The 13861-nt window shown below is 44.1% G+C and overlaps 1 protein-coding gene across 3 annotated transcripts in view; it reads left to right on the top strand.

Annotated features, from left to right (window-relative positions):
* Nucleotides 1–13861, top strand: part of SGPP2 (sphingosine-1-phosphate phosphatase 2) — a gene marked incomplete at its 5' end in the record, with an annotated part of 84448 nt that overhangs the window by 27723 nt on the left and 42864 nt on the right. For all 3 annotated transcript variants that reach the window (XM_081095936.1, XM_081095937.1, XM_081095938.1), the window contains one exon: nt 11779–11937. In XM_081095936.1, the coding sequence (XP_080952062.1) occupies nt 11779–11937 (159 nt within the window). The remainder of the gene's footprint in view (nt 1–11778; nt 11938–13861) is intronic.

A 13861-nucleotide genomic window follows, 5' to 3' on the forward strand; every position in this document is an offset into this window, starting at 1 on the left:
AGCATTTCCGTCACCCCGAAAAGAAACCCCTAGTCTGCTTCCTGCCTCCCTGTTCCCACTGGGGCTTCTGCACTTCTCCAGCAGTTTCCCCTTGCACATGCGCATGGGCCCAGAGAGAAGAGTAAAATCTTATCCAATCCAACATTCCATTCCTTTTCTCCGTGGATGTAGATTGTGCTTCTCAAACTTTAATGTGCGTGCGAATGTGGCTAAAATTCCCAGTAACTCCGCGGGTCTGGGAGTCTGGATTTCGAACAAGTGGTGCCCGTGCTGTGGGCCTGGGGACCACACTTTAAGGACACAGGTGATGCTGAAGCCGTTGCAGCCTCATTGCAGACAGTGTGTCAAGGTCTTGAGATTTCAACTGGCTTAGTGTTGCAGGTTGTCGTCAAAGCATAGAATGCAGGATGGGAAGGAAGTGTGTGCATGGATATGTGTCGGTGCATTTGTGTGTGTGTGCATGTGTGTTATGTGTGTGCATGTGTGTTGTGTGTGTGCATTTGCATGTGCGTGCATTTGTGTGCAGGTGCATGAGGCTGGGGGCAGGAGTTTTGCGCACATGAACTTCTGTCTATCATTCTGGAATTCGGGCTGTGAGGACCCCAAACTTCATTTCATCTTTTCTAGTCTTCAAAGCTAAGTTTCCCGGACTCATCGTCATCCGCAGAGGCGGGCAGTTGCCACAGGTTGTTTAACTTCCTTATCAAGGCTCTGGTTCTCTTCCTTATCAAGACTCCAAACCCGCGTTCCTCTGACCGTCTTTGACCCCTAAGGGGCATCAGTTCTGGCCACACAGCACTTTCTGGAAATTGTGTTCTATGAAAATAAATGAGAACACATTTCCCACACTCTGGTATTTTCAATGTGTTTTGTGTCCTTTGGTATAGGAACCGCGGTCCCTGTTTAGGGAGGAGGCATCTGAACTATGGGGCCCTGGGAGACAGAGCTTAGCTGAGACCCAGAGCCGGAGGGTTTGTCAGGCTGGGTCCCTGCGCAGCCTGTGGCATTCGGTCCCAGTTTGTGCATGGATTTGCTTTCTTCTGGTTTCATCAAATTGTTTTTGATTCTGTGGTTTCTTACTAAATGACTGTATCATCAAATACCACATGGCAAAGCCAGACCAAAACCAGAAAGCATGCTTTCTTCATCTTTCTTGATGGCCCGTGGAGACTCTCAGAGCATCTAGCTTTTATTTCAGATGTGAAATGGAGCACAGGAGGCTCCTGTGGTCTGCCGATGGCAAGGGCCGGTGTGTAAAACCTGCTGTGGGCATGTTGCATCCTGTCATGGACCTCTCCTTTAGCACATCTGAAAGACAGGAAATCGATAGATTGTGAGCACACCTCTAATCATGTCACTTCCTGGTCCAACAATCTCACTGGCTCCCCATTGCCCACAGGTTAAGTCCAACCTCCTGATCACGGCCTGCAGGACTCCTCTCTCTGGCTCTGCTCTCCCTGCTAGCCTTGCTACCTACAACTCCCTTTGCAAATATCTTATGCTGTAGCTGTGCACTGTGGACTGTCCCAGGAACATGCGCCTTGCTGCTTCCATCCTTCTCCTCATGCTGTTCCCTTCAGTTTAGTCTCTCTTCCTGTTACAGTGCCAGTCATCTCTCTGGATGGCTCACCTGCCTCCTCTAGGATGTCTTTGTTTTTTTGTGCGTTTTTTTAATTTTCATCTTCTTTCCATCCCCTGTGTTCCACTATTACTGGATACTTCTGACATTTTCTTATTATTTTCACTGTTTAAAAGACATTAGAAATACTAGTACAACTATCCTTTGTTGAGCACATATCATTTGTGATACAGTGTAGTTTATATAAGCGATTTCATTTCATCTTTCTAATGCCTCTGCAAGGGAGCTCGTGTTCTATCCACTGCACAGGTGAGGACACACCCCCTACACAGGTAAGGGTATACCCACTGCACAGGTGTGGAAGTTCAAACTTCCCCAGAGTTGCCCTAATAGATCTGTTTGGACCCAAGGTTAGCAGACATCCAGACCCTCATAGTTTCCAAGGGTGTCCATCTGTCTTAGCCAGTGGGAGCTGGAGCTGTTGAAGGAGGGCTCTGGGTCACGTACCAACCCAAGGTCTTCCACAGCCTGGGTAGACCTGGCTTTACCTTTTTGGAACACACACACACACACACACACACACGCACACACACACACTTCAGCTTCAGCACAGTGCCTGTCAGGCCCGTCCCCAAGTTATTCTTTTTGTCTTCAGCAGTGTGTTCTGAGCGGTAACCCTGGGCACACTTAAATTGTAACTCTGAAACTTTTGCAAAATCTGGTAAAAAAGACTTTAGGTCCTTGGGGAAAAAAACAACAACAAGCAAACAGCAATAAGATGGAAACAGGTGGTCACAGGAAATGTTGTCAGTGTGGATGTTTACTTGGTCAGGTTAAGGAGTGAGCGAGGCAGAGAGAGGATCCAGGAGTGGTGCCTCCCGGAGCCCCCAACGGGTCGTGTTTGCTGTTCTGGTCTGGGGTATGCCTAGGAACCCGGGAGTGAGCAAGTGGAGCACAGTGAAGGGGGAACAAAAAGTTAAACAGTTCAGCTTGACCAAAATCATGAACTAAAATAATATTTAGGGACCTAAGGAAATACTCACCCAGTACATCTGTTTGGACCCAAGACTGGCAGACTATAAATCATACTTAAACATTCAAGATTTAGTGGCATCTCAATTTGATTAAAATACAGGCCAGCACACACACTCTCACTTATGCACAGGAAAAAGACCAGTGGATCTATTCAAAGGGGTTGAATCTCAGGGATGGGGTCACGGGGAGGTGTTGCTTTGTTTTTACATAGTGTTTGAATTCCCAAATGTTCCCGAATGAAATATGTTCATCAGAAAAAAATACACACTACATATTAATCAGATAATCAGAAAAAAAAACAAGTACATAAAAACCCACACATTTAACACAAAAAATCAAAAGTGAAAAAGAGAACATCAACAACCAAGAACCCAACATTCATAGGCACAAAGAAACAGAGGGTGCCAGGGACAGGCTGGGTGGGGAGGACCATTGTTCCGACTCAGCCTGGCTCTCTTCTTAGTCCTTTTATGTGTGTGCACACAATTTCAAAGCTTTTCCTAAGTTTATTTTGTGACCAGTGGCTTTAAACTTCCCCAGAGCTGGCCTTCAGAGGGAACTGTGGCTTGAAAATATGATGGAAATGGGTGGCACTTCCCAAGGCTTAGGAAGAGTGTGGAGGGAGGGAGACCTTCTCCACAAAAGGGTCTCCCCCTTCCCTCTGTCAAGCCTTTCCTGCTTGGCTCTCCCTGGATGTGTGTGTTGGGGGATTGCCTATCAAGAAAGAGAAGTCATTTCCAAGTACTCTTTCCCATCTTGGATTCTTTGAGAGCTCCGAGGAGTGGAGAGCTGGATGTAAGAAGTGGAAGGGGCCTTGGGTGGGTTGACTCAGTGGATAGAGTGTCGGCCTGTGGACCAAATGGTCCCAGGTTTGATTCCAGATCAAGGGGGCAATCAATTGATGTGTTTCTCTCACATCGATGTTTCTCTTTATCTTTCCCTCTTTCTTCCATTCTGTCTATAAAAAAATCAATGGAAAAATATCCTCAGTGAGGATGAAAGAAAGAAAGAAAGAAAGAAAGAAAGAAAGAAAGAAGGAAGGAAGGAAGGAAGGAAGGAAGGAAGGAAGGAAGGAAGGAAGGAAAAAGAAAGAAAGAAAGGGGAAGGGTAATAGGAAGGTAATTTTTTTGCTTCAACTTTGTTCTCCAGGTATGCACACACCTACAAACATGATAGTCTTGAATAAAAAAACAACAACATGCTGCCCTAGCCAGTTTTGCTCAGTGGATAGAGCGTTGGCCTGCGGACTGAAGGGTCCTGGGTTTGATTCCAGTCAAGGGCACATCCCAGGTTGCAAGCTCAATGGGGATATGCAGGAGGCAGCCAATCAATGATTCTCTCTCATTATTGATGTTTCTATCTTTCTCTCCCTCTCCCTTCCACTCTGAAATCAATAAAATATTTTTTAAAGAAAAAACATGCCAAAAAATGCCCATTTTGCCTACATAAGTCAGAAAGATTGAAGAAGGAAAGCCTTTAGATAAACTCTTCTCAACTTCAGTGGCAAACTAGCCAGACTTGAGTTTTATTTTTGTCTGATTTCAATGTTGATTTTTAAATCTTTGTACATAAAAATGATCAAGAGAAAAACCTTTTACATGCCCAAATAGCTTTCTTACTTTTTAGTGGAAGCTTTTTTAAAAGTTTAAACATTTTGTTGTTGTTGAGCTATAATTGGCCTAGCTATATATATAAAAGCCAAGCTACCATAATGCCAGAACGACCGGAACGACTGGAATGACCAGAACCACTGGTTGCTTTGATGCACACTGTGGCCCTGATAGCCCCCTCCCACCCAGATTGGGGGTGGGGCAGGGTAGCTGACCTCCGGCGCCCCCTCCCCCCAGCCGGCCAGGCCCTGATTGGCCCCAATCAGGCTGGACTGACCCCACCCATGCATCAGGCCTCTAGTAACATTATATTAGTTTCAAGTGTTCAACATAATGATCCAATAGTTATATATATTGCAAAACAATCACAATAAGTCGTTAACTTTTGTCACCCTGTGTAGCTATAGAATTTTTCTCTTGTGTTGAAAATTTTTGCATTTACTCTTTGCAACTTTCAAATATATAAAACAGTGTTGTACATGGTCACCATGTGGTATATTACCTCCCCATGACATTTATTTTATAACTAGGATTTGTACCTTTGGGGCCTCTTCACCCATTTGTTGGTGGTGCCTTTTAAAGCTTTAGAAAAGGGTGGTGTTTTCTTAGGGATTTAGGGATGGATGACTTCATGCTGCTGGGTTAGAGCAGAGCTGAACCAAGCCTTCCAAGTTCTGAATTCTGAGTGTGTGTGGAGGAGGTGGAATTCCTGAATTAAAACTAATAAAAACAAGTTTAAAAGACTCCTTCTCGAGCATCCTTTAGCTCTTCCAAATGTCATTTTGATAAGTTAATATAAATGAATCAGAAACATCTGCAGCAAAAATCCCCCCGAAACACACAAGGGCTTAACAATTAAATAGAAGAATGTTTCGCACAATGTGTTTCAGGTTTTAGCGGATCCAAATGTTTTGAAAAACAGTTAAGTTCTTAAGACATTTTGAGAATTTAAATGACAGCTGGTTCTTCCCCCCCACTTTAAAAAGGTTAATGGTTATTTCTCTCCTTTGTGTGGACTCCTGTTGCTGTTGTCCGTGGAGGAGATTCTTCTAGCAGAAGCTCTCATCTCTAGTTTCTACAAACCACTGTCCTACCCTTCCCCGGACCGTTCCCAGATTCACTTTCTAAGCGGACACCGTGCACTTTGGGCACAGAGTTCTCCAAGTCATGACCAGGCAGTGTTTTGTCCAGTTGTAAGACTTGTTTCTAGGTTCAAGTGGAGCTTTGTCGCCACCATGGATCACTCCCGCAATTTCGAGAATTTTACCATTCATAGTCCTGATTCACCCTTTCCTGGTGGTGCCAGTACAAGAGTTGGCCCTTGAGGAAAAGAAAAAGAAGATGTCAGATGTCCCAAGGATGAACTGAAATCTGATGGATCGTCCGGGGAAAAACAAAGCTCCACTGTGGAAAAGGCTACAATTAGATACAGAATATAAAAGCCACACTGGGTGCAGTCCCCTCCAGCCTCCGTCTTATTCTTGGACACAGGCTGAGGGATCTCAACAAATGTCAACTGAGCAGATGAAAGTGATTGATGTGAAGTTCCCTTTCAAGCTCTTATTTGAAAAACTTGTCCTTTTATTTTATTGACTTTCAGTCTCGCCATCCTGACGTCAGTGAGCTCACAGCCTGTAATTCTATCTTGACGTGAAGATGAAAGAAGAAACCCTTGTACAGTCTCATTCCTCGTGTTTCCCCTTCAAGGGACACTGTCAATCTTTCTTAGGCTTCCTAAGTGATCATCATTTAATTTTCTTTATAGATTGAAAAGTCTTGATTTCCTAAACTTAAACAAAAAAATAAGAGTAGGCCCAGCTGGTGTGGCTCACTTGGTTGAGTGTCGTCCTGTGCACCAAGAGGTTGCTGGTTTGATTCCCGGACAGGGCCCAGGCCCAGGTTGCGGGCTCAATCCCCAGTAGGGGGTGTGCAGGAGACAGCCAATCAATGTTTCTCTCCCTCTCTCTTCCCCTCTCTCTAAGATCAGTAAAAAAAATAATATATATATAAGAATAATTAAAAGTAATGGGAGCATATTAGTAAATAATCTGCCATCACTAAAGTGTAGCAATGAATGAATAGTCTACATAGACATGGTCCCTCAGATTTGTCATTTTAAGTTAAAAAAAATTGAAGGCATTGCTTGATTTGTACTTAGTATGTTAACATGCTAGTTGGTGTCTTATACAACAGCTTGGAAAGAGTGATTATTTTACAAATATCCCATCTCTGTGGTGTGTGATGGCATGTGCACCAAAGCCTACTCTTTCAGAGAGAGGTAGCAGGACCAAAACCTCTATTGATTCTATTGAAAGAGGAATCAAGTTCCTTAGACATGCACGTTCCAATCTCTAGGCTCTAGATTAGAAATTCTGGCTGAATATATGTAGAGTATGAGAATCAGAAAGCAAGGCAATTCCTAGTTTTAGTCCTGAATCCTATGTCTTTTGGGATATTCCCTCCACCATGGGTGGTGTTTTTTCTGGGGAGACACCGGACTCCATAAATGACTGTCATTCCGGCACTCATCCGCTGATAGCCATTTTCTCCCACAATCCCAAGCACATGACGATGTTGTCTGCCATAAAAAAAAAAGGCCCTGGGCAAGCGAGTGACAACCCTCGAGAGTTGATGAGAATGAGTGTGCAGGTTGAAAAGTGTATTATTGCAGATGTACCTAGAATGACAATTTACCAGGTTGGGTTAAACCCTTTTTAAGAAATGAGGTTTGTTTTCCTGTGTTTTTTAAGGTTCATGAATCCTAACTAATTTGGTATTCATCATCCAGGAATTTATGCAAAACCCTCGTGAATGAAGGCAAGGAGTGGGAGATGGCTTGCTTTCTGTGTCGTCAGTTGCTTGTTTGCTCTGGCTGCTATTCAGCGGGGCCTCTTTCACCTGTGTCCTTCCCTTTAGTGCAGTGGTTCTCAACCTTGGCTGCACATTAGAATCACCTGGGAATCTTTTTAAAATCCTGATGTCTGGGCCTCATCCTCCGGAAATTCTGTTTCTTTGTTATGCAGCGGGGCCACAACATTACAGTGGGGCCTTGACTTATGAGTTTAATTCGTTCCAAGACCGAGCTCGTTAAGGAGCTCGTTAACTCAAATTACTCTGTAAACTCAATGCAAAAAATCGGTGGAGAGACAGCTGGTATCTCAAAAAACTCCTTAGTTGGGACACTCGTAAGTCAAGGCCCCACTGTAGTAACAAAGAAACAGAATTTCCAGAGGATGAGGCCCAGAAATCAGGATTTTAAAAAGATTCCCAGGTGATTCTAATGTGCAGCCAAGGTTGAGAACCACTGCTTTAGTACCTTGTGTGGTCGGGGTGCTTGTCTGGGCTCTGTTCCTGCATTTGGACTATTTTAGGCTCCTCCCTGGAACTCACTAACTATTCCCTTCTGCTTTGTCACCATCATTTTTACCTGTTGCTTTGCTCACATTCTCTAACTCTTAAATTGCCATTGAGGCTTCCTCCAACACTGAGGATCAAATCAGACACCCGCTTTTGTGATAAAAAAACAAAACAAAAAAACACCCTTCACCGGGGGGTTTGATCCCTGCTACTCAGTGTGCTGCCCATGGACTAAAAATTTTCAGTCTCAGCATCACCTGGGAACTCAGAACCATCAGCTCTGCCTCAGGTGAGCTGCATCAAAGCGTGCATTTTAACAAGAGCCAGGTGGTTCAAATGCACATTCGCACAGAGAAGCACTTTCTGGAAATCTTCACTGCTGGGGTTGTGGCCAACAGCGAGTGTCACTGAGAAGTTTCCCTGCCTGGCTCTGAACACACCATCAGCAGTGTCTGATTTAAGCTTCCCAGCATCCCCGTGCGGTATGTCCTATTGTTGTTTACATTTCCGGGAGGGGAAACTGAGGCTCTGGGAGACTGAGGCGTTGCTGAGATTATGCAGATAGTAAGTGGTGGGGAGCCTGGATTCCGTCTGAGACATGTTGCTTCCAGAGTCTTCGTTCCCTACCTCGGGCTCTGTGGCGTCCCTCCTCCTGGCGTCTCTGTGCTCCGGGCCAGTTCACTGGACTCACTGGCTGCTTTCTCTCCCGCCTCTGAAGCTCCTCTAAGCAAAGCCATTGTGAACGGAACACGGCTGCTTGGTGTGTTCCAGCGAAGGGCTTTGGGTCTTGGGATGACTTTTCAGTAAGACGGTGTGTGTGTATATAGCTGGGTCTCTATCATTGGGTTTCTCTCAGCCTGAGAATGAGCTCTCTCTCCTGCTTCCAATTAGAGAGAACTGCTTAGAGCTGCAGATGTCCTCCCGGACCTGAACTCCTCTGGCTCTGCTGAGAGTCAGGAGTATCTCAAACTTGACCTTTGGAAAAATACAGCTCTAACCTGAACAAATGGAATGAGTAATAAGACCTTGCAATGACTTTTGGTCCAGAGCTGAAGTTTGGAATATCTATAGCCTGTGTACTCAGGGCCAAGGGTAAATTCTAGGAAGGTGGTACGTGAGGTCTGGCAGAGATGAAGGTCAGTGGTTTCCAAACTGATTACTGACCTGCTCTGAGGAGCTGCTCCAGAGGAGGACTGGGGGGCTGGAGGTGGCCTGGGCTGAAGTAGGGATTCCCTGGGGCCCTCCTCACTTTTAACCAGTGAGTACAGGCTTCCAGTCTTACTATTTTATCTAATGGGCCCTGAGTACCATTTTATTTAAGGGGCCTCTCCCTGCTTTCAGACATTTTGTGTACCACAAAGCAACTGAACTAGTGCTACTCTGTCCTTTGCAGCTGAGGCCGCTGTAGTTCCAAAGGACGAATTGACTTCCCCAAGGTCACACATTGTTTGGGCTAAAAACAGTTTCTTGTTTTCCTCCTCTGAAAGCTCAGCCTGCTGTCTGGGTCAGCCCTGAGCACGTCAGTGGCACTGACCTGGCCGTCCTTCCTTTGCATTTGGGACTCTGGTGTGTGTTTGGAAACAAAATGCTGTTCAGGTGTTCAGAGCAGAGCCAAGTCAAGAAGTTATTTATTCTCGGTGTTCTTTCTCTTCCTATGCAACGAGTCTGTAGTGCCCCCTCTCTCCTGATCGGTTTATGCATCAAAGGCAGCCTTGCAGAGAACACAGAATACCCTGGTAACGGCAAAATAGAATCGCTCTTCTCTGACCCACAGGTTAAGTTACTGGAAACCCCACTTTAGAAGAATGTGCATTTGAGGAACTTATGACCAAAAAAGCAGGATGGCATTGGGAGACTGAAATCACACTTTTTTCCCCTCTCTACCACCCCCCAAAAAAATAGAGAGACCTGAGAGATTGTAAAAAGCACATCTAAAGATAGTACTTGGAACACTAGAGCAGTTTGCTGTCATCGCTGAGGGTCTTTTCAATTATTTACTAGGATTAAGATATTGAACTTGGCCTCAGGTAAATCTCTAGGGTAGGGATATGGTTGTCACTGAGTACTTATAATGTCAATAGCACTTGAAAAACCATGAAATGACACGAGAGAGGGGTTTGACCCTTGTCAGAGTTTGGCAAAAAGATCTTGTAAAGTTTCAGTGCAGGACAGATTACCAGGTGTACCTGGAAGCTGGCAGGTTAAAGTAATCTTTATGCCGAGAGGGCTCTTCACAGGGTTTACCTGAAGGTCAGGCCCATTGCATGTACATTTATAAAATGGAACTGGCAGAGATTAGTCCTCAGAGAGATGATAGAGGAGTTTTTCACTTAGTTATTTGTTCACAGTTCCTTGTCCATGTTTTGCAAACCCAGTAATAATATTATCTTGGCAGAGAAATGAAACTACACACTTCCTTATTTCATTCATTTTGAAGACTCTGATTTCTCCTGTTTATGGTGGATCTATTGCCATTCTCTCTCATTTGAATTCACTTAGAAGTTAAAGTTCATCCTAAGAGAGATGAACTTGTAGCTTGCAGTGCGTGCTCGCCCCTGACTAGTAACTTTCTCCAAGGTAGTACCATGCATTGCTCAGTTTGAGGCTGAATTCTTGAACTTTCTGTGACTGGTTGAGATGAATCCAGATACACCGCTGGAGCTGAGAGCAGTGGCAGCTTCCCGAGTCACAGGGCTCTGTGGGGGAGGTAGAGATGCTGGAATAAAATCAGGAACCTCTTAGAGAAAGGAATGCATACTTGGTAGGCAGCCAACAGCATCAAGTATGGTTATATTCTTTCAATTTCCAAGGTCATCTTTTTAGTTTATTTTATTCCTTAAGTATATCATATACTCTTGGCCCTTTTCAAGGCTTCAAACACAACATTGGTCCTTTAAAATTTCACTGCCCCGAATTATTATACAGTTTGGCTCTCTCCCTCTCTTCCACCAGAAAAGAGCTCCTTAAACCCAGGGGTCATGCTTGACTCATCTGAATCTTCGCACCCAGCACAGGTTCTAGGCCAGTGGTTCTCAACCTTCTGGCCCTTTAAATACAGTTCCTCATGTTGTGACCCAACCATAAAATTATTTTCGTTGCTACTTCATAACTGTAATGTTGCTACTGTTATGAATCGTAATGCAAATATCTGATATGCAGGATGGTCTTAGACGACCCCTGTGAAAGGGCCGTTCGACCCCCAAAGGGGTCGCGACCCACAGGTTGAGAACTGCTGTTCTAGGCCATCATAGGTACAGAATGAGTATGTGCAGAACAAATACAGATAACTTATTCTCTGAATTACCCCAGGATTCAAAAACCTCAGAATTTGTATAAAACAAAACAGAAAATTCAGACCAACAAGGGTGTTGACATACTTGCCCCTGTGGTTGGGTTGCCTCTTTTCCTCCCCATTGGTGTTTTTCGTTGATTTTATAAAATCTATGACTACTATAAATAGCATGTTTTATTTCTTGGCTCATCACTAATAAGCCGTAATTTAAAGGTGTTCACCATATTTTGAATAGATTGCTTATTCCTATTTTAACCCCCTTAAGTCTTTTTTTTTTTCCTGCCTACTCCAGAATAAGAGGGGAAATGGGACTGTCTATTAGCAGGCTCTGTGTATATTTACTGCTTTTTTTTTTTTTTTTTTTTTTGCACCATCACTGTAGTAGGTTAACCTTCTTTGTCCCATTTAAAAGGTAAACTATTTTAATAGGGATTACATTGAATATATAGATTCCTTTGAGTAGTAGGGACATTTTAATTATGCTAATTCTTCCAATCTATGAACACGGCATATTCTTTCATCTGTTGGTACCTTCTTCTACTTCTTTTTTTATTAACTGGATCGTTATTGTTGAAAGTATTACAGATGATCCTTTTTTCCCCCCAGTTGACCCCCTCCACCCTGCCCCTATTTCTTTTTCAATGTTCCTATCTTCCCTGATATTTCTGTCTTGGATGTTAGTTAATTCGATGAAGAGCTAACTTTTTCTGTGATTGTGTGGACAAATTGGGTTGATAGATGTTCAACAACTATGTACATTGATGGTAACAATGCCATAATGACATAAGGAGAGGGGAGGCAACACCATGGCAACTAAGACCCGAGAGTTTTAGAGAGAGGTTTCAAAGTTTGTCCTCTAGTGGCAAGTTCAATGAACTCACAGTCTTCTAACTTTTGTTTTTCAGGCTTATGTACAAAAGTACATTGTGAAGAATTATTTCTACTATTACCTATTCAGATTTTCAGCTGCTTTGGGTCAAGAAGTGTTCTACATCACATTTCTTCCGTTCACTCACTGGAATATTGATCCTTATTTATCCAGAAGACTGGTCATCATATGGGTTGTAAGTATTACTGTTATGCATAGATTGCTACTACTTCTGTAACAACTACCTGCTTTGGCATCCAAGTATTTTGCATATATGTTCTTTTTTTTTTTTTTTAATCACTTAGAGTTGAATGTTTGCCTGGCTTACTTTGGAAAAATAACAGGAAAAAATAAAATGCTATAAACACAACTTGTTTTGTTTGCAAAAAAAGAAAAGTATCTATAGATTTTGTGTACTGTGGTGTCCACGTTCCTGTGGGTGACTAAAACTAGACGAGGGGAGAGGTGGTGTGTGGAGAAGACAGGACTTTTTGAGAACTCAGAAGGGCCATAAAATGCATCCTCCTAAGAGGCCCATTTTAGTAAAATTGGATCAAAAATGGAACCTGGAAGCTGTTGACTAATAACTCGAAGCGGTATTAAGCAATACTCTATAAATACTGGAGAGACAAAAGCATATAAGGCAGGGTACCTTCCTGAGGGACTTCTCCTGTAGTGGGGGCAGCTGGCATAGACACAGAAACTCAGTGGCAATTCCAGGTAGAGAGGTGGAGCCCCTTTCTGATGTTTTACTTGAGACCCTATTGTTTAACTTTTTTCAGGACCAAGTAAATTCTATTTTAATTATTATTGTTACTGGGGAGATGATGAATATTTGCAAGGCAGCAAGGCCTGCTGCCAGGTACGGGCTTTGGGATAAGAAAGGCCTGGGTTCAAGGCAGTTCAACCACTGCACTTGTCTGGGTGCCCTTGTCTGTAGTCTTACCTGTCTCACCAATACAATGGTGTTGGTACTGCACACCTCCCAGAATCGTTGTGAAGACAGAGTGTGCACAGAGCTCGGGGCCTGATACTTGAGAACATGATAACTCATAGTGACTAGTCCATGAAGGCAAAGGGGTCAGCAAGATCAACGAACTCTAAGGTCAGAGATTGTTTAGCTGGAAGAGGGAGCTTCAGGGACAAGTTTCTGTGTCTATGCCAGCTGCCCCCACTACACGAGAAGTCCCTCAGGAAGGTACCCTGCCTTATATGCTTTTGTCTCTCTAATATTCATAGAATATTGCTTCATACCGCTTCAAGTTTCCTAACTCAGGATTCCAAAAGCTACAGTTCAGGAGTGGGTGGTTGTGTGTGAAGGAGTTGGGGTTCTCGTGCAGCAGCTCTGCTCTGAGAAGTGCTGTGATCTTAAGTCAGTGATTGCCCCACCCCACTTCCGGCTTCATTTTTTTTTTTCATTTCTAGAACATGTTAGGGTGACCTTGATCATGAGCCATAAACTTGAATATCCTCAAAGGCAGGGAAAGAAGTAAAACAGTGACGTCCTGGGTTGGGAGAGGTGCCCAGGGTGGGGGGAATCCGTGAGTCCCCCGGGGCCCCAGGGAGCAAGCTGTCCCTCTGTGCCTGCTGTCACTGCCACGTGGGAATACGGGCCAGAGTTGCCAGATCTGTTTTTCACGTGCCACCTCCCACGTTTTAAGTGTAGGCTTACATTTTTTAAAAATATCACATGCCAACAGAACACGGAATACTTGCAGTCCAAACGTATGGGGCCTGGGTTGAAGCCTCCAGCCTAAAGGACCACTAATGTCCTAGGTTTGCCTTTAGGATTATTTGGCCTCGGATGCTCCCTGTTTTCTCCTTTCTGCCTAAAACTGCAAGCCAGGCTTTCCTTCCCCTGTCTCCTGGCCAGCCCTCTTGTGAAATCCAGCTTCTGTCTCAAAGTATGACCCGCTTAGAATAGGCATCTTGCACAAGGTGAATGGCAGGGCAGTTGTCCCCTCCCTGTCTGAGTCCAGCTTCTGTGCCTGCAGAGCAGTGGCGGCCACTGGAGGAGTTGGGGGTGGGGAGCATTCCTTCTGTTCTGAAGATCTGAAAATGCTTGAAAGACCAGGTGCTTAAGTTTCTTTCAGTCATTTATTTTCTGAGGTACCGCCTAC

The sequence above is a fragment of the Myotis nattereri genome (genome assembly GCF_964212035.1).
Source record: "Myotis nattereri genome assembly, chromosome: 7".
NCBI classification, from domain to species: Eukaryota; Metazoa; Chordata; class Mammalia; order Chiroptera; family Vespertilionidae; genus Myotis; species Myotis nattereri.